The 22742-nt window shown below is 38.7% G+C and overlaps 1 protein-coding gene across 1 annotated transcript in view; it reads left to right on the top strand.

The window, feature by feature from the left end:
* The first annotated feature begins 230 nt into the window (after window positions 1–230).
* LOC140235738 (uncharacterized) overlaps window positions 231–22742 on the top strand; it is a 34686-nt gene continuing 12174 nt past the window's right edge. The window contains exons 1-4 of the mRNA XM_072315751.1: window positions 231–243; window positions 534–809; window positions 1577–1849; window positions 2668–2931. Of these exons, the coding sequence (XP_072171852.1) occupies window positions 231–243; window positions 534–809; window positions 1577–1849; window positions 2668–2931 (826 nt within the window). The remainder of the gene's footprint in view (window positions 244–533; window positions 810–1576; window positions 1850–2667; window positions 2932–22742) is intronic.

Raw genomic sequence — 22742 nt, 5'->3', positions numbered from 1 at the left:
TACACGTAGCTGTGGAGAAATTTTAGTGCCGCAGTTGTCGGAACGAAACAAGCGAAAAAACCAGCTCACCCCATGGCCTAATGTTATTGTGATTGTAACAATGTATGTATTATGTGTCATAATAATATGAAAAGCATGTTCCAAAACGCGCTAAATCCACTGAAAAGGATGGGTTTAGAGACTTTTGGATGCAAGCTCTTCATATATACGTCGGAATGATTTTGGCGAACATGCAGAGAGACAGTAAATATGAGTAATTGCAGCAAGCAGAATAAGTCTCCTTTCTCGCCGAATTTTTCCATTCTCTTCCTCGTTTTCTGTCGTTCCCTTTTATGACCACAATTTGCACGTGAAGTAATGGCTTATGATAACTTCCCGCACTTTTCAAATAGCTCATAAATAAAATCATATTAATGAGATTAAGTATTGTGGAGCAATCATTAGGCATTACCAGAATAATTCAAATATTACATTACCCGTTGTGAGATTTCACAGATTCGATTTGGTTAATGTTTTGCATGACTTCCGCCCAGATCCGCCGAGGGATGGTATAATCGACATTGAGTTCGACGAGAGACTGGACAACGATGGTCGAGCTATTGTCATAATTTCTTGTCACGTGAACGATGTAGATCAACCGTTCCCTCCCCTGCACAATTATGACATCAAAGTTGGAAATGAGTCGGTATCGAACTCGAGTTCGTCATCATTCACGCTCTCGACACGCCCCGATAGGTGTACCGAAGTCACTTGTAACGGAGCAAACACTCTTGACTCTACTTCGACCACGGAAGAGTTTTGCCCCTCAGGTAAAAACACAGTTGCTACCACTTGAAGAAACTGTGGTGTAATTCGTTCCTTATTACTTCCAGAATACCTGTGGCGTATAAATATGCAGAGGTAGTAATGCTAATATCATGTCAGGCAAAATATGATAACAAAAACAAACAAGAATAAACACAGGGCAGCTGTGTATCATCCTACTACCTACAAGACTCTGAAAGCTCTAAAGATTTTTTCAAAGATGACAGCAGGCTTCATGAATGATTTTTTTAATGGTTTTATGCAATAGACATACAAAACAGTAAATTGACCTTAAAAGATGGACTCTTTACAGTTACAAAATCGCTGAGAAAATGTAAAAATCTTCATTATGTGATGCGAAGTGACAAATGAGGGCTCATATGCCCCCGGGTAATAGTAAAGAATTTTACTTTTGTGAGCCCTGCATGGCCCATGTGTCACTCCGGTACATTTTATATACCCCTGTACGTTACATGACATTGTACTGTATATCGCAATTGTATGGCCAAATAAATAAATTAATAATGATAATAATAATAATAATAATAATAATAATGATAATAATAATAATTATAATAGTAATATGATAACAGCAATAATAATGATAATAATCATCATCATGATAATGATAATAATAATCATGATAATGTCTTCGTATCTATATGCGTGTCTTTTACTTCCATATTGTTTCATGGGTTTTCCTTGTAATTTCATTTCTACATCATTATCTTATATCAACATTTAATAAATTTTCATTTCCCATATTTTGTAGATCCTCCAGGAGACGATATCATGTCACTTAGGTTTGAAGAACAGAGAGAGGGTGCTGACACAAACATTGAGATCACGTGCCACATTGAAGCACACGAACAGCCGACGCCTCCAATCGAGACGTTCGAAATCTCGGTTGACGGCCAGACCATTTCATTGTCAGCTAACCCGTCCGTGGTTCTACAATCTCGGCCTAACAGGTGCATCAACGTCAGGTGTAAAGCAAGTAACAGACACGGCTCAACCTTCGCTTCCGAATTGATTTGTCACAAAGGTAAATTGTCAACAAGAACAATGATGCTATATGCATACACAGACATGCAAGAAATTATTCAGATGTGAAGTCGGGTTATTCTTTGCCTTTTGTTAAGCCCCTTTCGCTGTATGGTGAAGAGAGCCCAGTCGAGTGGGTTTGCGGAAGGGTCTTTTGAGATCTGCTTCCCATCCTTTTCTTCAATAGCCCTTTTAATTACCGACTTTTGTTCCCAAAGACCGACTTCAGCATGTCTGTCAATTTGCACACGGCGAATGCATGCCAAAGACCTCACGGAGTCTACTGATGGCATGCGAACACCAGACACACCACAAAGAAGGATGTGGGGAGCACGCCATTCCTATGGTAGACCGGGGACCCGTTTCATAAAACTTGCTATCAGTGACAACTGCCATATTTCTATGACAAATTTGCTCTCAGCCAACCAGATACAAGGATTTCAGTAGCTTGTCACATCTATGACAACTTGTCACTGATGAAAAGTTTTATGAAACGAGCCCCGGCCTGAACCCGTTAATATGACTATTAAGTAAGGTCCATGTGTCATGAATAATAATGTGTGAAGCAGAATCTGCTTCACACATTATTATTCATGATGATCTCAAAAGGTCCTCGCGCTGTCGCGCTCACCCATTACACCGAAAGAGCCTTGACAAAAGGTTAGGTTATTGGTAGTGAAGGTTGTTTGGTATCTTTTAAAATGAATTGCATTCTTAAGATTTATCTGAGTGAAGAATCTCACTGCTATGGCCTACTCATTTTGAATTCTTTTTACCTTCTTTGCGATTCCCTTCTTGCTTGATTATTGTACACAACAGAGGACATAATCGACGTCCAGTTCAGCGAGCGTGTGGGAATGAACAACGGGAAAATCTACACGGTGGTCTGTCACATCGACGAGGAGTACCAGCCCACACCAGGTATCCATACCTTCCTCATTACAGCCGATAACGTTACTCTCTCATCCTCCCGCTCGCCGTCGACCGCCTTCACTCCTCGAGCCAACGGGGGCACAGAAGTCTCCTGTACGGGATGGAACGATTTTGGCTCCACTACTGCAACCAAGACCTTCTGCCCGTCAGGTGAGCTATGACATAGTATTTCAGCAATATAAACCCAACAAGTAGGCCAAATTATATCATCATACTTCATTAGTTGAAAGTATGGCATCAAAAATCAAAGTTGAAGAGACCACCATCTAAAAACAAAACGAACACACACACACACAAAAAAAAAAAAAAACCCAACGTAACATTATAGCCTTTTTGGTGGCGGGGGCGTTTGGCCGTGTGAACAAATCTAGGGGGTGTCCTGTGTCAATCGGTATTCAAAAGCACATTAAGGATTGTACAGGTTTCCGAAACAGGTGATCAGGGAGATAAGTTTGTTTCAAAGCTTCTCCTTTCTCTGAGCCATTTAACTGTATTCTTTGAAACAGTGTTTCTACTCTCTACGAAACTCTAAAGATGGCATGGACATTATGAACAACGTGTCCGTGGAACGTGCATTAATATTGGAATATTACAAATTCTGAATGAAGAACAAAAGCGAATAAGGTACATGTGTATACACATTAAAAAAAAATCAAAACATATCCCGTCAATCATGTACATCTACATTATACACCCCCACCCTTAACAATCTTTCTTTGTTTGCTTGTTTGTTAGGTGATACGCTATCAGCGTATCACCTATTGTGATTGTCAAAATCTCTCTTTATTTTTAGGTGATACGCTATCAGCGTATCACCTATTGTAATTGTCAAAATTTCTCTTTTTAGGTGATACGCTATCAGCGTATCACCTATTGTGATTGTCAAAATTTCTCTTTTTTTTTATTCTTCTTTCTTTCTGCCACATTTTGTGTCGTCAATATCTCAAGAATGACATTACGAAATAACATGACATTTTCAGTCGATATGTCTCATGACAAAATCTAGCCACAATAAGGTTTTCATGACAGTAACATATCTATGACGTCATCTAGGCGCCATTTTGTGATTTTCGGACCTTGTCACATGATCAATCATAACTTCATAACTAGATGTCATTTCTGTATTATTTTCGCTGGACATAAAGTTCAGGTCACGCTCTATCTTACTTTCTAACGCTAGTTACCCAGGTCATCATTAGGCGCGCGTAAGCGCGCGTCAAAATTTTAAAAGGCTCAAAACGACTTCCCAATGGGAAATCTCGAAGTTTCAGACAATTTTAAGCGTTTCAAACATTTTTTCGCGTGCGCGTCCGTCCGCGCAATTTCGCGCGCAGAGCGCTTAAGAAACATGGAAATGCAATTTTTTTGACTGATTTGGATTCCTTATACTTTGAGTAACAGTATCCATTGATTTCCGATCGATTTCGACCCATAACAAAGGAATGCACAGGCGTCAAAGTTGAAATTCCGCACGCGCGTCTTTCTGCAAATATAGTGAAAAAACATGTCTTTGTTTATTTCGTCATAGCTCTTTAAATCGTCCGTTGACCCTATATTTCTATTGCATATTACAAAAGCATATGAATTGTAAATAACATTCCAAGTATCAATATTGCCAGAGAAACGCGATGACGTCATCAAATCGTCATTTTATATAAAAAAAGTGGAATTGATTTTTTTGAGGTACTGTTTCTGACATTCATTTGCTCGTATCTCTGTTGTTTAAGCTCAATATTATCCCAAATTCAGATATGTTGTACTTTGAACATTTGCCTCTCAAGTCCATGTGATGGTTTTGATATATGATGACGTCATCATACTAGAAATTGTGATTAAAGGTAAAGACTCAAAATCAGACAAGTTTACGTGTTATGTCTATGGGAGGTGATTTTTTTTCAAACCATGCATTGACTTGACAACGTTTAAGCACCTTTACCTCATCTGATTTTGCTCCATTTCCTCTGAAACATAAATATGTTGTAGCTGAGACAATAAGCTGCAGTCATCATGCATTTTTAGGTGATACGCTATCAGCGTATCACCTATTGTGATTGTCAAAATCTCTCTTTATTTTTAGGTGATACGCTATCAGCGTATCACCTATTGTAATTGTCAAAATTTCTCTTTTTAGGTGATACGCTATCAGCGTATCACCTATTGTGATTGTCAAAATTTCTCTTTTTTTTTATTCTTCTTTCTTTCTGCCACATTTTGTGTCGTCAATATCTCAAGAATGACATTACGAAATAACATGACATTTTCAGTCAACATGTCTCATGACAAAATCTAGCCACAATAAGGTTTTCATGACAGTAACATATCGATGACGTCATCTAGGCGCCATTTTGTGATTTTCGGACTTTGTCACATGATCGATCATAACTTCATAACTAGATGTCATTTCTGTATCATTTTCGGTGGACATGAAGTTCAGGTCACGCTCTATCTTACTTTCTAACGCTAGTTACACAGGTCATCATTACGCGCGCGTAAGCGCGCGGTAAGCGCGCGTCAAAATTTTAAAAGGCTCAAAACGACTTCCCAATGGGAAATCTCGAAGTTTCAGACAATTTTAAGCGTTTCAAACATTTTCTCGCGTGCGCGTCCGTCCGCGCAATTTCGCGCGCAGAGCCCGTAAGCAACATGAAAATGCAATTTTTTTGACTGATTTGGATTCCTTATACTCTGAGTAACAATATCCATTGATTTCCGATCGATTTCGACCTATAACAAAGGAATGCACTGGCGTCAAAGTTGAAATTCCGCGTGCGCGTCTTTCTGCAAATATAGTGAAAAAACATGTCTTTGTTTATTTCGCCATAGCTCTTTAAATCGTCCGTTGACCCCATATTTCTATTGCATATTACAAAAGTATATGAATTGTAAATAACATTCCAAGTATCAATATTGCCAGGAACACGCGATGACGTCATCATATCGTCATTTTAAATAAAAAAAGTGGAATTGATTTTATTGAGGTACTGTTTCAGACATTCATTAGCTCGTATCTCTGTTGTTTAAGCTCAATATTATCCCAAATTCAGATATGTTGTACTTTGAACATTTGCCTCTCAAGTCCATGTGATGGTTTTGAAATATGATGACGTCATCATACTAGAAATTGTAATTAAAGGTAAAGACTCAAAATCAGACAAGTTTACGTGTTATGTCTATGGGAGGTGATTTTTTTTCAAACCATGCATTGACTTGACAACGTTTAAGCACCTTTACCTCATCTGTTTTTGCTCCATTTCCTCTGAAACATACGTATGTTATAGCTGAGACAATAAGCTTTAGTAATCGTGCATTTTATGTTTTCAAATCTCCTCATTAGGTTGATAATTTTGTAGTTTAAAACTGAAAATGAGAATGCAATCTGTACAGAACGATTCCCATTTTTTCTTTGCAACTGTATATTGATCGAATCCACGCTGCCACTTGTGACAAGTTGAATAGCGCCATCACAAGTCAACTAGTCACGATAGTATTATTATATATTTAAGTTTCGCATTCACTCTTCAGGACATCCGTGTGGCGTAATCGCTTAGCGCTGGGTGTTCATAACGCCATACCGGAAGGTGAGAAGTTCGACTCCCGCAGGACTTTTCCCGTTCTTTTTGTTTTTCTTTTCTTTTTTTTTTTTTCGGCAGGTCAGCTTTACTCCGATGTCATTTATCATATTATTTTATAAAGTGTTATTTACCCGTGAACACGGCTGCTCTATTTCCCTTGTTTTGTATTGGAGTTTGGAGATTGGGTTTGCTTCATTAATTTTGTCACACTTAATGTTGTAAATTGCCCCTTGTTACAGTGTCCCGCTTGCCACCTTTCGTTTGCTCTTTCCTTTTCTCTTCATTGGTTATTGTTATACTGTAACAGGATAGGTAGGAACATGTACGTTTGAATAACTTGCAGGAATGGGAGCTGAATTGATTACTCTAGTCCAGGTGTATGGCGTCTCGCTCATCTCTTTGAAATTCCAGGTTGTTATTGTTTGACCCAATAACGGAGTTGTAGACAGGTTTTATGTTGCTATAGAGGTATCTTGTGCCACATGAATTGAAGGCATCACTGTATAGTAGGAGTAATGAACTTTTTCATGTTGTAAATGATATAAAGATATGAATTTCACATCCAGTCTTCGGGACAGCCGTGTGGCTTTATAGTCGCTTAGCGCGCTGCATGGTCATTATGCACTACCTTAGGACGAGATGTTCGAGACCCGCAGGACGCTATTATTTTTTTTTTCTCTCTCTTTCTTTGTTTTTCTTTTGGCAGTTCAGCTTCATTCCGATGTCATTACCCCACGACACACAGTCACTCAAGTTCCCTTTTTTTTTTTGTCGGAGGCTGGAGGTTGGATTTGCTTCATTTATCATACGTAATGTTGTAAATTGCCCTTGGTATACAGTGCCCCGCTTGCCACCTTTCGTTTTCTCTTTCCTTTTCTCTACGTTTGTTCCTGTTACACTGCACAAGACAGGTCGGGAAATAATTTACATAATTCAACTGGAGCAGGAATGGCAACTGAATAAATTAACTCTAGGCCAGGTGTATGGCGTCTAGCTCATCTCTTTGAAATTCCAGATTGTTATTGTTTGACCCAATAGCGGAATTGTAGACAGGTTTTATGTTGCTATAGAGGTATCTTGTGCCACATGAGTAGAAGGCATCACTGTTTAGTAGTAGTAATGAACTTTTTCATGTCCCTCCATGTCAGTTATAGGGGCTATAGGGGTTGTGTGTCTATCTGCCAAAGAAAAGGAAAACTTATTTTCGTCATGGCTGTTTCTCTATACGTAGCCGTAGGTGATGAGTGTTGTTGGTATCTGAGCAGTAAATAACGCAACATCAGGCTGAAATCCCCCTTAGTTATACGCGCTAAGCGTTCAATTGATATTTATCATCTTGATTTATGTAGTCAATCGCTGCTAATGGACGGTTACAGAATTATGTTATGACACCTTTCACTGAAAGTTTGTAAAGCAAAGTTTGTGGACAAGGCAAGCAATTGTACATGAATAATACCATTGATTTCAGAGGGAAATTATGGTATACCTAAATGTAAGGGTATCATTGCTTTGAAATTGCTGAGACAATATTATCTTGGCACGAGGGCTTCCACTTCTAATAACAGATCCCTTTGAAGATGTGTCAGTCACGGGTGATCGTCATGATTCACCTTTCACGTAGAAGGTATACGTTCCACACTCTTAGTTCGAGAAGACTTACCATCATACTTCAAATTGTGATTAAAGGTAAAGACTCAAAATCAGACAAGTTGACGTGTTATGTCTATGGAAGGTGATTTTTTTTTAACCATGCATTGACTTGACAACGTTTAAGCACCTTTATCTCAACTGATTTTGCTCCATTTCCTCTGAAACTTAAGTATGTGGTAGCTCAGACAATAAGCTGCAGTAATCATGCATTTTATTTTTTCAAATCTCCTCATCAGGTTGATAATTTTGCAGCTAAAAACTGAAAATGAGAATGGAATGTGGACAAAACGATTCCTGAATCATCTTTCACGTATAAGCTTACGTTCCTCATATTTTCTCGTCAAGACGTACTGTCATGGCCGAGAGGATAAAGGCGACGTCACAAGAGACGTGAGGTTGCACACGTACGGGTTCGAACCCCATAAGAGCACGAAACAAAATACTTATATCTTTTGCTTTTTTCCTTTTATGGAGTATTCACCTTCGTCCATGTAGAAATCACGTTTTCATGTAAACGTACACACACACACACACACAATATCCCTTTGTTTTTTGTTGGAGACCACATTGCTTTGACAGGCAACTTGGACTTGAAATTACAAATGTTAAAGTGAAGATGACTTTTAAAAGACCGCATGGCCATGTTTGATTTTTTTTTTACAATATAAAGACCTATTGGTAAATATTCATTCACATATCCTTTCCAATCAACTTACTTGGACACGCCGACACCACTACACGAAATTTTCAATTAGTTGCATGACAGAAACAATTTCATCTGAATTATGTAGGACTGTATAAAGAATTGGACTTCACGAACATTTCTCAATATTACTTCAAGTCGCTACTTTACATTATTTTCATTGTCGATCACTGAAAATGAGAATGAAATCTGGTTGAAACGATTCAAGATTTATCTTTGTAACTGTATATTGATCGAATCCACACGGCCACTCGTGGGAAGTTGAATAGCGCTATCAGTCACTTGACGTATATAGCCAAAAAACTGAATATAAATGTATAGCATACATAGATATATTTAAGTTTCGCACAAGATCTTCAGATCTTCCATGTGGCAGAATTGCTTAGCACGCTGCGTGTTTATAATGCCCGACCGGAAGGAGAGAAGTTAATCGAGTCCCGCAGGACTTTTTCCTTTTATTTCTTTTTTCTTTCTTTTTTTTCTGCAGTTCAGCTTCACTCTGATGTCATGAACACAGCTACTCTATTTCCCTTGTTTTGTATTGGAGTTTGGAGGTTGGGTTTGCTTCTTTAATTTTGTCACACGTAATGTTGTAAATTGCCCCTTGAATTAAAACAGTACCCCGCTTGCCACCATTCGTTTTCTCTTTCCTTTTCTCTTCATTTGTTCTTGTTATACTGTAGCAGGATGTTTAGGAACGTGTACGTTTATATAATTAACAGGAATGGGAACTGAATTAATTAACTCTAGTCCAGGTGCATGGCGTCTCGCTTATCTCTTTGGAATTCCAGGTTGTTATTGTTTGACCAAATGACGGAGTTAAAGACAGGCAGGGAAGGAAGTGACGTGATATTGCTTCATAATGAGGAATTTCGGGCAACACCTTTCCAAGTGTAGTGATTATGACGGCGTTCTCTGTCGTTTATTTTCGTCATGGTTGTTTCACTAGTTCAGCCATAGGTGACATATGTTGTTGGCATCTGGGAGAATAGAACAGATCTGTACCAAACTGGAATAGCCCTATAAGCAATGTGGTAAGCGTTCAATTTTTTGCATTATCTTTCTTCTTTAAAGTCAGTCATTACTGATCGAAACACACAATATAATATGACACGTTCTACTGGTAGTTTAGGAAAAGGGAGTTACTGCACGATGCAATGATAAATGTGCTACCATTGATTTTAGAGACGTCATTGTGGTGTGGTACTGGTGATGGTAAGGGAACCATAGATTGCTTTTAAAGTAATGAGACAATCATTGGACCTTTGCATCAAGACCGTATTCCCATCTAGAATATAATGCATGTTCGTGCGGCGTTTTTTTTTTAATCCTGACGTGGGCATTTTCTTTTTCTTGTTTTTAATTCAAGAATGTTATATCTAAATTTGTTTCTTTCCCCTAACATTTTTTTTTGTTGAATATAAAGTTGGACGTTCCGTGACCGAGTAGAAAAGCAGCGATTTAGTTACAGTTTCAATGCATCTTGTTTACCATCTTCTCTGACATTAAATTGATGGTTTTTATATTTGACATGGTCTGTCTATTTGCCAGTTTATGCTCATACAACACTGCTATAACAACTAATACATTTGCTTCACTTGTCACACGCAATGATATGGATTGCAGTTGTGCATGCAGTTTTCCTTTTGCCACCTCTCGTTTTTCTCTCCCCCTTTCCCTCACTTTGGTTTTGTTATACTGCAGATGGGAATGATTACAATAACATAACCCAACTTGAGGTAGGAATGAGAACTGAATAAATTAACTCTAGGCCAGGTGTATATAGCGTCTCCCTCATATCTTTCAAATTTCAGGTTGTCATTGTTCGACCAACGGAGTTGAAGACAGGCTTTATGTTGCTATAGAGGTATCTCGCGCCACATGAATGGAATGCATACGCTGTTTAGTATTAGTAATGAACTTTTTCATGTCCATCCCTGCCAATAAAAGTGTGTTTGACGAGGTTCTGTGTCATTCTGCCTACGAGAAAACAAAGTTTTATTTTCGCCATGGCTGTTTCGCTATGCGTAGCCGTGGGTAATGGATGTTGTTGGCATGTGGGCAGTAAAGAACCGAGTATCATGCTATAATACCCCCCCCCCGTTAGGTTCTAAGCGTTCAATACGGTGATATATCTTTCTTCTTTATTATATCAATCACTGCCGATGGAATTACAGAATTTATGTTTATGCACGATACAAGTAAGGTGCATGAGTCCTATAGACCATTGATTTTAGGTGAGAAATTATGATATGCCTATAGTAGGGGTGTCATTGATAGGAATTAATGAAACGATTAAGCACTCCTTCCACTTCTAACTGTCCCCTTTGAATGTGTGTCGATCACGTGAGATCGTCATAAATTATCATTCACGTATAAGCTTACGTTCAAAGTGTACTCTTAGTTAGAGGAGACCTATAGTTACATGGTTAAAGGCGATGTCTCTTTCGCTGGAGCCGTACGTTTGGCCCATTTTTCTTTTGCCCTTTTCTCTTTAATTGAGGTATCACTTTCGTCCAGGATAAATCACATTCTCATGTAAACAGACTCCCTTGCTCTATATCCCTTGTTTTGTATCGGAGGCTTCATTGGTTTTAATGCTGGTAAATCTCACAGGCTTGTATATAGCTGTAAGAGATCTCTGAACTGAGCATTGTAATAGCAAGATTAGAGGGACTCATATTGGTTATGTAAATAATGGTCAAAGGTCATGTTTTAAAAGGCCACTGTTAATGCCAGGATGGTTATAAACACTTAATTGTCATATTTTATTTGTACGTGCCGAGGATCGCTTGGACCCCGTTTAGAGTGCGAGGCTCGGCCGCGGCTCGGCCGCGCCGAGCCCACCTTCATTTCGGTGTAAACGCGCAAAAGGCCAAATGCGGGGCCAAAATTGGCCTCGCATTATGCCACGCTCTGGAGGTGGTCTCGGCCGCGGTCGAGCCGCGGTCGCGCCCTGCCTTTTTCTCAGTGTAAGCGCAAAGTGGGCTAAATGCGCGGCCAATTTTAGTCTGGCTTCCAAACCCTCGCCTGTACTATTTCGCTATTCAGGATATTAACCACTTTAACGTCGAAAACTAGGATAGTTTAAGGTGGTTTTGTCCTGCAAAGGATTTTCTCCTTCGGCAAAGGCCTTTGCCCGAACGGCGACTTCGTCGCCATGGAATTCAGTTGGCAAAGGATCTGAAAACCAGACAATACCAAATTGCGTTTGTTTAAAAGTAGAGCGCCACTACGACAAAATATTGAAAGGTTTGAATCAAAAGTGCGGCCGAGCCCGGCAGTGTAAACGGACTAAATTGCGGGGCTCGGCCTCGCAATTGAGGTTGGCCTTGGCCGCGGCTCGGCCGCGGCTCGGCCCAGCCCCGCACCGTAAACGGGGTCTAAGTTTATGCACTGTACGTACTCAAAAAGTCCGTAAATCGACTTAGTCGCACACGCACAGAATTTCCACTTAGTTTGTGTGACAGAAAAACAAATGTGATCTGAATAATGTAGGCCCAAAAAAGTTCAACTAAGTATCTCATTATAACTTCAATGTGCTATATTACATTCTTTTCTTTGTCGATCACGGATGACCGACATCTGATGAACCCAAGCGTATCACCTAACTCGTCCTCAGTGTGACGAGTTTCATATCTCGTTTTTTATTCTTCTTTCTTTCTGCCACATTTTGTGTCGTCAATATCTCAACAATGACATCACGGAATGACATGACATTTTCAGTCAACATGTCTCATAACAATATCTAGCCACAATAAGGTTTTCATGACAGTAACATATCTATGACGTCATCTAGGCGCCATTTTGTGATTTTCGGACCTTGTCACATGATCAATCATAACTTCATAACTAGATGTCATTTCTGTATCATTTTCGCTGGACATAAAGTTCAGGTCACGCTCTATCTTACTTTCTAATGCTAGTTACCAAGGTCATCATTAGGCGCGCGTAAGCGCGCGTCAAAATTTTAAAAGGCTCAAAACGACTTCCCAATGGGAAATCTCGAAGTTTCAGACAATTATAAGCGTTTCAAACATTTTCTCGCGTGCGCGTCCGTCCGCGCAATTTCGCGCGCAGAGCGCTTAAGAAACATGGAAATGCAATTTTTTTGACTGATTTGGATTCCTGATACTTTGAGTAACAGTATCCATTGATTTCCGATCGATTTCGACCCATAACAAAGGAATGCACAGGCGTCAAAGTTGAAATTCCGCACGCGCGTCTTTCTGCAAATATAGTGAAAAAACATGTCTTTGTTTATTTCGTCATAGCTCTTTAAATCGTCCGTTGACCCTATATTTCTATTGCATATTACAAAAGCATATGAATTGTAAATAACATTCCAAGTATCAATATTGCCAGAGAAACGCGATGACGTCATCAAATCGTCATTTTATATAAAAAAAGTGGAATTGATTTTTTTGAGGTACTGTTTCTGACATTCATTTGCTCGTATCTCTGTTGTTTAAGCTCAATATTATCCCAAATTCAGATATGTTGTACTTTGAACATTTGCCTCTCAAGTCCATGTGATGGTTTTGATATATGATGACGTCATCATACTAAAAATTGTGATTAAAGGTAAAGACTCAAAATCAGACAAGTTTACGTGTTATGTCTATGGGAGGTGATTTTTTTTCAAACCATGCATTGACTTGACAACGTTTAAGCACCTTTACCTCATCTGATTTTGCTCCATTTCCTCTGAAACATAAATATGTTGTAGCTGAGACAATAAGCTGCAGTCATCATGCATTTTATATTTTCAAATCTCCTCATCAGGTCGACAATTTTGTAGTTAAAAACTGAAAATGAGAATGCAATCTGTACGGAATGATTCCCGATTGTTCTTTGCAACTGTATATTGGTCGAATCCACGCGGCCACTTGTGGGAAGTTGAATAGCGCCATCTCAGTCAGCACTGTCACGACAGTATAATCATACATTTAAGTTTCGCATAGAATCTCCAGGACAGCCATATGGCGTAATCGCTTAGCGCGCTGGGTGTTCATAACGCCATACCGGAAGGCGAGAAGTTCGACTCCCGCGGAAGTTTTCTCTTTCTTTTTTTTTTTTTTCCGGCAATTCAGCTTTACTCCGATGTCATTTATCGTATTATTTTACCAAGTATACGTAACCCGTGAACACGGCTGCTCTATTTTCCTCGTTTTGTATTGGAGTTTGGAGATTGGGTTTGCTTCATTAATTTTGTCACACTTAATGTTGTAAATTGCCCCTTGTTACAGTGTCCCGCTTGCCACCTTTCGTTTGCTCTTTCCTTTTCTCTTCATTGGTTCTTGTAATATTGTAACAGGATAGGTAGGAACATGTACGTTTAGATAACTGGCAGGAATGGGAGCTGAATTGATTAACTCTAGTCCAGGTGTATGGCGTCTCGCTCATCTCTTTGAAATTCCAGGTTGTTATTGTTTGACCCAATAACGGAGTTGTAGACAGGTTTTATGTTGCTATAGAGGTATCTTGTGCCACATGAATGGAAGGCATCACTGTTTAGTAGTAGTAATGAACTTTTTCATGTTGTAAATGATATAAAGATATGAATTTCACATCCAATCTTCGGGACAGCCGTGTGGCTTTATAGTCGCTTAGCGCGCTGCATGGTCATTATGCACTACCTTAGGACGAGATGTTCGGGACCCGCAGGACGCTATTATTTTTTTTTCTCTCTCTCTCTTTCTTTGTTTTTCTTTTGGCAGTTCAGCCTCATTCCGATGTCATTACCCCACGACACACAGTCACTCAAGTTCCTTTTTTTTTTTTTTGTCGGAGGCTGGAGGTTGGATTTGCTTCATTTATCATACGTAATGTTGTAAATTGCCCTTGATATACAGTGCCCCGCTTGCCACCTTTCGTTTTCTCTTTCCTTTTCTCTACGTTTGTTCCTGTTACACTGCACAAGACAGGTCGGAAAGTAATTTACATACCTCAACTGGAGCAGGAATGGCAACTGAATAAATTAACTCTAGGACAGGTGTATGGCGTCTCGCTCGTCTCTTTGAAATTCCAGGTTGCTATTGTTTGACCCAATAACGGAATTGTAGACAGGTTTTATGCTGCTATAGAGGTATCTTGTGCCACATGAGTAGAAGGCATCACTGTTTAGTAGTAGTAATGAACTTTTTCATGTCCCTCCATGTCAATTATAGTGTGTTCAAAGGGGTTGTGTGTCTATCTGCCAAAGAAAAGGAAAACCTTATTTTCGCCATGGCTATTTCTCTATACGTAACCGTAGGTGATGAGTGTTGTTGGTATCTGAGCAGTGAATAACACAACATCAGGCTAAAATCCCCCTTTTATACGCGCTAAGCGTTCAATTTGATATATCTTTATTTATGTAGTCAATCACTGCTAATGGCGTTACAGAATTATGTTATAACACCTTTCACTGAAAGTTTATAAAGCAAAGTTTATGGACAAGGCAAGCAATTGTACATGAATAATACCAATGATTTCAGAGGGAAATTATGGTATACCTAAATGTAAGGGTATCATTGCTTTGGAATTGCTGAAACAATATCTTGGCACGAGGTCTTCCACCTCTAATAACTGATCCCTTTAAAGATGTGTCGGTCACGGGTGATCGTCATGATTCATCTTTCACGTAGAAGCTTCCGTTCCACACTCTTAGTTCGAGAAGACTTACCATCATACTTCAAATTGTGATTAAAGGTAAAGACTCAAAATCAGACAAGTTGACGTGTTATGTCTAAGGGAGGTGATTTTTTTTTTAAACCATGCATTGACTTGACAACGTTTCACCACCTTTATTTCAGCTGATTTTGCTCCATTTCCTCTGAAACTTAAGTATGTGGTAGCTCAGACAATAAGCTGCAGTAATCATGCATTTTATTTTTTCAAATCTCCTCATCAGGTTGATAATTTTGCAGCTAAAAACTGAAAATGCGAATGGAATGTGGACGAAACGATTCCTGATTCATCTTTCACATACATAAGTTTACATTCCTCATATTTTCTCGTCGAGACGTATGGCCGAGAGGATAAAGGCGACGTCACAAGATACGTGAGGTTGCACACGTACGGGTTCGAACCCCATAAGAACACGAAACAAAATACTTACATCTTTTGCTTTTTTTCTTTTATGGAGTATTCACCTTCGTCCATGTAGAAATCACGTTTTCATGTAAACGTACACACACACACACACACACACACACACACAATATCCCTTTGTTTTGTGTTGGAGACCACATTGCTTTGACTGGCAACTTGGACTTGAAATTACAAATGTTAAAGTGAAGATGGCTCTTAAAAGACCGCATGGCCATGTTTGATTGTTTTTTTTAACAATATAAAGACCTATTGGTAAATATTCATTCACATATCCTTTCCAATCAACTTACTTGGACACGCCGACACCACACGAAATTTTCAATTGGTTGCATGACAGAAACAATTTCATCTGAATTATGTAGGACTGCATAAAGAATTGGACTTCACGAATATTTCTCAATATTATATTATACTTCAAGTCGCTACTTAACATTATTTTCGTTGTCGATCACTGAAAATGAGAATGGAATCTGGTCGAAACGATTCCCGATTTATCTTTGTAACTGTATATTGATCGAATCCACGCGGCCACTCGTGGGAAGTTGAACAGCGCTATCAGTCACTTGACGTATATCGCCAAAAAACTGAATATCAATGTAAATTTGTGTTGTGTATAGCATACATAGATAGATTTAAGTTTCGCACAGGATCTTCGGATCTTCCGTGTGGCAGAATCGCTTAGCACGCTGCGTGTTTATAATGCCCGACCGGAAGGAGAGAAGTTAATCGAGTCCCGCAGGACTTTTTCCTTTTATTTCTTTTTTCTTTTCTTTTTTTCAGCAGTTCAGCTTCACTCTGATGTCATGAACACAGCTACTCTATTTCCCTTGTTTTGTATTGGAGTTTGGAGGTTGGGTTTGCTTCATTAATTTTGTCACGCGTAATGTTGTAAATTGCCCCTTGAAACAGTGCCACGCTTGCTACCATTCTTTTTCTCTTTCCTTTTCTCTTCATTTAGATTTTGTTCTTGTTATACTGTAGCAGGATATTTAGGAACGTGTACGTTTACATAACTAACAGGAATGGGAACTGAATTAATTAACTCTAGTCCAGGTGTATGGCGTCTCGCTTATCTGTTTAGAATTCCAGGTTGTTATTGTTTGACAAAAACGGAGTTAAAGACAGGCAGGGAAGGAAGTGACTTGATATTGCTTCATATTATATGAGGAATTTCGGGCAATACCTTTCCAATTAGTGTAGTGATTTTGACAGGGTTCTCTGTCGTTTATTTTCGTCATGGCTGTTTCACTAGTTTAGCCATAGGTGATATGTGTTGTTGGCATCTGGGAGAATAGAACAGATCAGTACCAAACTGGAATAGCCCTATAAGCAATGTGGTAAGCATTCAATTTGTTGCATTATCTTTCTTCTTTAAAGTCAATCACTACTGATCGAATTACACCATATAATATGGCACGTTTCACTGGTAGTTTAGGAAAAGGGAGCTAATTCAATGCAAGATACAATGATATGTGCTACCATTGATTTTAGAGACGTCATTGTGGTGTGGTGCTGGTGGTGGTAAGGGAATCATTGCTTTTAAATTAATGAGACAATCCTTGGAACTTTGCATCAAGAATATAATGCATGTTCGTGCGGCGTTTTTTTTTTTTTAATCCTGACGTGGACATTATTTTTCTTTATCTTGTTTTTAATTCAAGAATGTTATATCTGAATATGTTCGATTTAGTTACGGTTTCAATGCATCTTGTTTACCATCTTCTCTGACATTAAATTGATGGTTTTTAAATTTGACATTGTCTGTCTATTTGTCTGTTTATGCTCATAAAACACTGCTATAACAACTAAAACATTTGTTTCACTTGTCACAAGCAATGCTATGGATTGCAGTTGTGCATGCAGTTTTCCTTTTGCCACCTCTCGGTTTTCTCTCCCCTTTTCCCTCACTTTGGTTTTGTTATACTGCAGATGGGAATGATTACAATAACATAACCCAACTTGAAGTAGGAATGAGAACTGAATAAATTAACTCTAGGCCAGGTGTATATAGCGTCTCGCTCATCTCTTTGAAATTTCAGGTTGTCATTGTTCTATCAACGGAGTTGAAGACAGGCTTTATGTTGCTATAGAGGTATCTAGCTCCACATGAATGGAATGCATACGCTGTTTAGTATTAGTAATGAACTTTTTCATGTCCATCCCTGCCAAGAAAAGTGTGTTTGACGGGGTTCTGTGTCATTGTGCCTATGAGAAAGCAAAGTTTTATTTTCGCCATGGCTGTTTCTCTATGCGTAGCCGTGAGTGATGGATGTTGTTGGCATCTAGCTGGGCAGTAAAAAACCGAGTATCATGCTATAATACCCCCCCCCCCCCCCGTTAGGTTCTAAGCGTTCAGTGTGATATATATTTCTTCTTCATTATGTCAATCACTGCTGATGGAATTACAGAATTATGCTATGACACGTTTCACTCAAAGCTTAAAAAGCAAAGTTTATGCACTATACAAGTAATGGTGCATGAATCCTATAGACCATTGATTTTAGATGAGAAATTATGATATGCCTATAGTAGGGATGTCATTGATTGGGAATTAAAGGGTGTGTACAGTTCTGGTCGAGGTGTAGATTTAGCTGTTAACATTTTGCGAGATATTCAGAAACCACTCTATGAGATGTCAAAGAGCATGCAGTTCTAAGGGGTATCAAAAGTTTATTCGATGAAAATCGGTTTTGAAATGGCTGAGATATGCAAAAACAAGGTGAAACAAAGAGATCCTAATAAAGTTGGGGCATGTCGCCTTTTATTATTAGCACTTTTTGGGATATCTCAGCCATTTGAAAACCAATTTTCATCAAATAAACGTTGAATCCTTCTTAAAATTACATGCTCTTTCATATTTCATAAGAGGTTTTTCATTATCTCACTTAGGAATGTTCAAAACATGAATCCCTACCTCAACCAGTACTGTACAGTCCCTTTAATGACACGATTAAGCATTTTCATAATCCTTATCCTTCACTCTAACCTCCGTGAAAATATCATATTTGAATTCAACCAATAAGATGGTAAAAAATGCATGCATTCATGTTTTATCAATATACAATGTATGGACTTTCCAAACATTCAACAGCGATTATCTCAAAATGAACATTGTGTGGGTTAGCACTATATTGCATCGACCCCTTCAATTGTCTATCAAGTTCATGTCGATGTTTTCTAATTTGATGACGTCATCATACTAGAAGTTGTGATTAAAGGCAAGATATCAAAATCAGCGAAGATTACTAATCGCTGCCTCATGTTCCTGTGTTTGATCGTCCAGTCAATACCAAACTGACGACATACGTTGAATATGTTATACTTTGAACAATTGTCTATCAAGTCCATGTCGATGTTTTCTAATTTGATGACGTCATCATACTAGAAGTTGTGATTAAAGGCAAGATATCAAAATCAGCGAAGATTATGTGTTATGTCTATGGGGGGATTTTTTTTTTAACCATGCATAGACGATAACGCTCAAGCACTTTTACCTCACTTGATTTTGCTTCATTTCCTCTGAAACTTAAGTATGTTGTAGCTGAGACAATAAGCTGCAGTAATCATACATTTTATTTTTTTTCAAATCTTCTCATCAGGTTGACAATTTTGCAGCTTAAAACTGAAAATGAGAATGGAAGGTGGACGAAACGATTCCTGATTCATCTTTCACATACATAAGTTTACGTTCCTCATATTTTCTCGTCGAGACGTATGGCCGAGTGGTTAAAGGCGACGTCTCAGAGACGTGAGGTTGCACACATTCATTCATTCATTCATTTTCATTTTCATTTCATTTATTTCATTCCTTCTTTCTTTTTCGTCAAACATAACACGAAATGTATCAGAAGATATAACATAGGCATGTATTCGACTTTACATGGTAGATAATGGTTAACAAATACGAAATTATACATGCATACCGGCAAAATACAAAGTTATGTTTGGAGGATAAAAAAAAAGAAAGAACTGAGAGGTTCACTGAAAAGCATGCTTGTAAATTGTGAACCACTCAAAAGGATTCTTGTGAATACATTAAACTTTTTTTTTTTTTTTTTTTTTTTTTTTACAAAGACAGGAGAGAACAAGACAGTAGAAACACAACGACATTACATGACTTTACAGTAGGGTATACCATGACACATGCGGGTTCGAACCCCACAAGATCACGAAACAAAATACTTAGCCATTTTACTTTTTTTTTTCTTCAGTGGTGTATTACATATTCGTCCATGTAGAAATCACGTTCGTATAGAAACGCACCTATACACACACACACACACAATATCCCTCTTTCTTGTGTTGGAGACCACATTGCTTCGATTGCTGCAAAATTTTGCAGGCTGACTTTATCAAACCGATTATAGTATAAGTAATGACGACTACGGAGGTGTTGTACTTTGAACAATTGTCTTTCAAGACCATGTCATTGTTTTGTACTTTGATGACGTCATCACACTGAAAATTGTGATTAGAGGTAAAGACGCAAAATCGGACAAGTTTACGTGTTATGTCTATGGGAGGTGATTTTTCTTTTAAACCATGCATTGACTTGACAACGTTTAAGCACCTTTATCTCAGCTGATTTTGCTTCGTTTCCTCTGAAACTAAAGTATGTTGTAGCTGAGACAATAAGCTGCAGTAATCATGCATTTTATTCTTTGAAATCTCCTCATCAGGTTGACAATTATGCAGTTTAAAACTGAAAATGAGAATGGAATGTGGACGAAACGATTCCTGATTCATCTTTCACACACATAAGTTTACGTTCGTCATATTTTCTCGTCGAGACGTATGGCCGAGTGATTAAAGGCGACGTCTCAGAGAAGTGAGGTTGCATACGTGCGGGTTCGAACCCCACAAGATCACGAAACAAAATACTTTGCTATTTTACTTTTTTTTCTTCAATGGTGTATTACATATTCGTCCATGTAGAAGTCAAGTTCGTATATAAACGCACCTATACACACACACACACACACACACACACACACACACACACACAATATCCCTCTTTTTTGTGTTGGAGACCACATTGCTTCGACTGCTGCAAACTTTTGCAGGCTGACTTTGTCAAACCGATCATAGTATGTAATGACGACGACGGAGGTGTTGTACTTTGAAAAATTGTCTTTCAAGACCATGTCAATAAGCCAGTTCGGGGTTAGCTCATGGGCACATGGGTACAAATGACCTTTCTTCTTTCTCAGTTGATTAGGCACTCCACTAGTTTCAAGCGACAGAAGGCATGAGCTTGCCCAACGTAACAATTTATGGAATTCATCAGTCATGTTCAAACAAAGGATGAACTTGCATAGACCAGGTGACCAGAATGATCCTTCCATTGACATTTTGGAAAGCATCCATTTCATTATTTTGCATTGAATGTATTAACAATCTCTTTCTATTGATATTGTCAGACACCGCTTTTGCTGTCATGTGGATGTGCTGGCAAGCACCACTTATAGGGATCAGTTGAATAATCATTACATTACAGATGCTTATCTCAGGGAATTTAAAAACCACCATGCTCTGCTGGTACAGATGACCTTTTTCTGCTCATGCTCAAAGTGGAACCCCGAACTGGCTTGTTTCGTACTTTGATGACGTCATCACACTGAAAATTGTGATTAAAGGCAAGGTATCAAAACCAGCCGATTATAGGTTTTATGTCTACGGCACGTATTTTTCCCAAGTCGCCAGAAATGGCATAGCGACATCAGTCGTTACAAGGCCGCATTTCCGTCTAGCAATGCAATACATGTTCACGCGGCCCCGTTTGTTGAGTGGGCATTGACTTTTTCCCCCTGTAATATCTATACATTTTTTTTTTTGCCTAACCATTTCCGTGGATGTCCCGTGGCCGAGTGGTTAGAGAAACGGATTTGCATGCACGCTGAATAATTTCAAGGTGCCTATATCACATTCTTTTCTTTGTCGATCACGGATGACCGACATCTGATGACCCCAGGCGTATCACCTAACTCGTCCTTAGTGTGACGAGTTTCATATCTCGTTTTTTATTCTTCTTTCTTTCTGCCACATTTTGTGTCGTCAATATCTCAACAATGACATCACGGAATGACATGACATTTTCAGTCAACATGTCTCATAACAATATCTAGCCACAATAAGGTTTTCATGACAGTAACATATCTATGACGTCATCTAGGCGCCATTTTGTGATTTTCGGACCTTGTCACATGATCAATCATAACTTCATAACTAGATGTCATTTCTGTATCATTTTCGCTGGACATAAAGTTCAGGTCACGCTCTATCTTACTTTCTAACGCTAGTTACCCAGGTCATCATTAGGCGCGCGTAAGCGCGCGTCAAAATTTTAAAAGGCTCAAAACGACTTCCCAATGGGAAATCTCGAAGTTTCAGACAATTATAAGCGTTTCAAACATTTTCTCGCGTGCGCGTCCGTCCGCGCAATTTCGCGCGCAGAGCGCTTAAGAAACATGGAAATGCAATTTTTTTGACTGATTTGGAATCCTGATACTTTGAGTAACAGTATCCATTGATTTCCGATCGATTTCGACCCATAACAAAGGAATGCACAGGCGTCAAAGTTGAAATTCCGCACGCGCGTCTTTCTGCAAATATAGTGAAAAAACATGTCTTTGTTTATTTCGTCATAGCTCTTTAAATCGTCCGTTGACCCTATATTTCTATTGCATATTACAAAAGCATATGAATTGTAAATAACATTCCAAGTATCAATATTGCCAGAGAAACGCGATGACGTCATCAAATCGTCATTTTATATAAAAAAAGTGGAATTGATTTTTTTGAGGTACTGTTTCTGACATTCATTTGCTCGTATCTCTGTTGTTTAAGCTCAATATTATCCCAAATTCAGATATGTTGTACTTTGAACATTTGCCTCTCAAGTCCATGTGATGGTTTTGATATATGATGACGTCATCATACTA

The sequence above is a fragment of the Diadema setosum genome, chromosome 12, assembly GCF_964275005.1.
Source record: "Diadema setosum chromosome 12, eeDiaSeto1, whole genome shotgun sequence".
NCBI classification, from domain to species: domain Eukaryota; kingdom Metazoa; phylum Echinodermata; class Echinoidea; order Diadematoida; family Diadematidae; genus Diadema; species Diadema setosum.
This window is presented reverse-complemented; position numbering and strand designations above follow the sequence as displayed.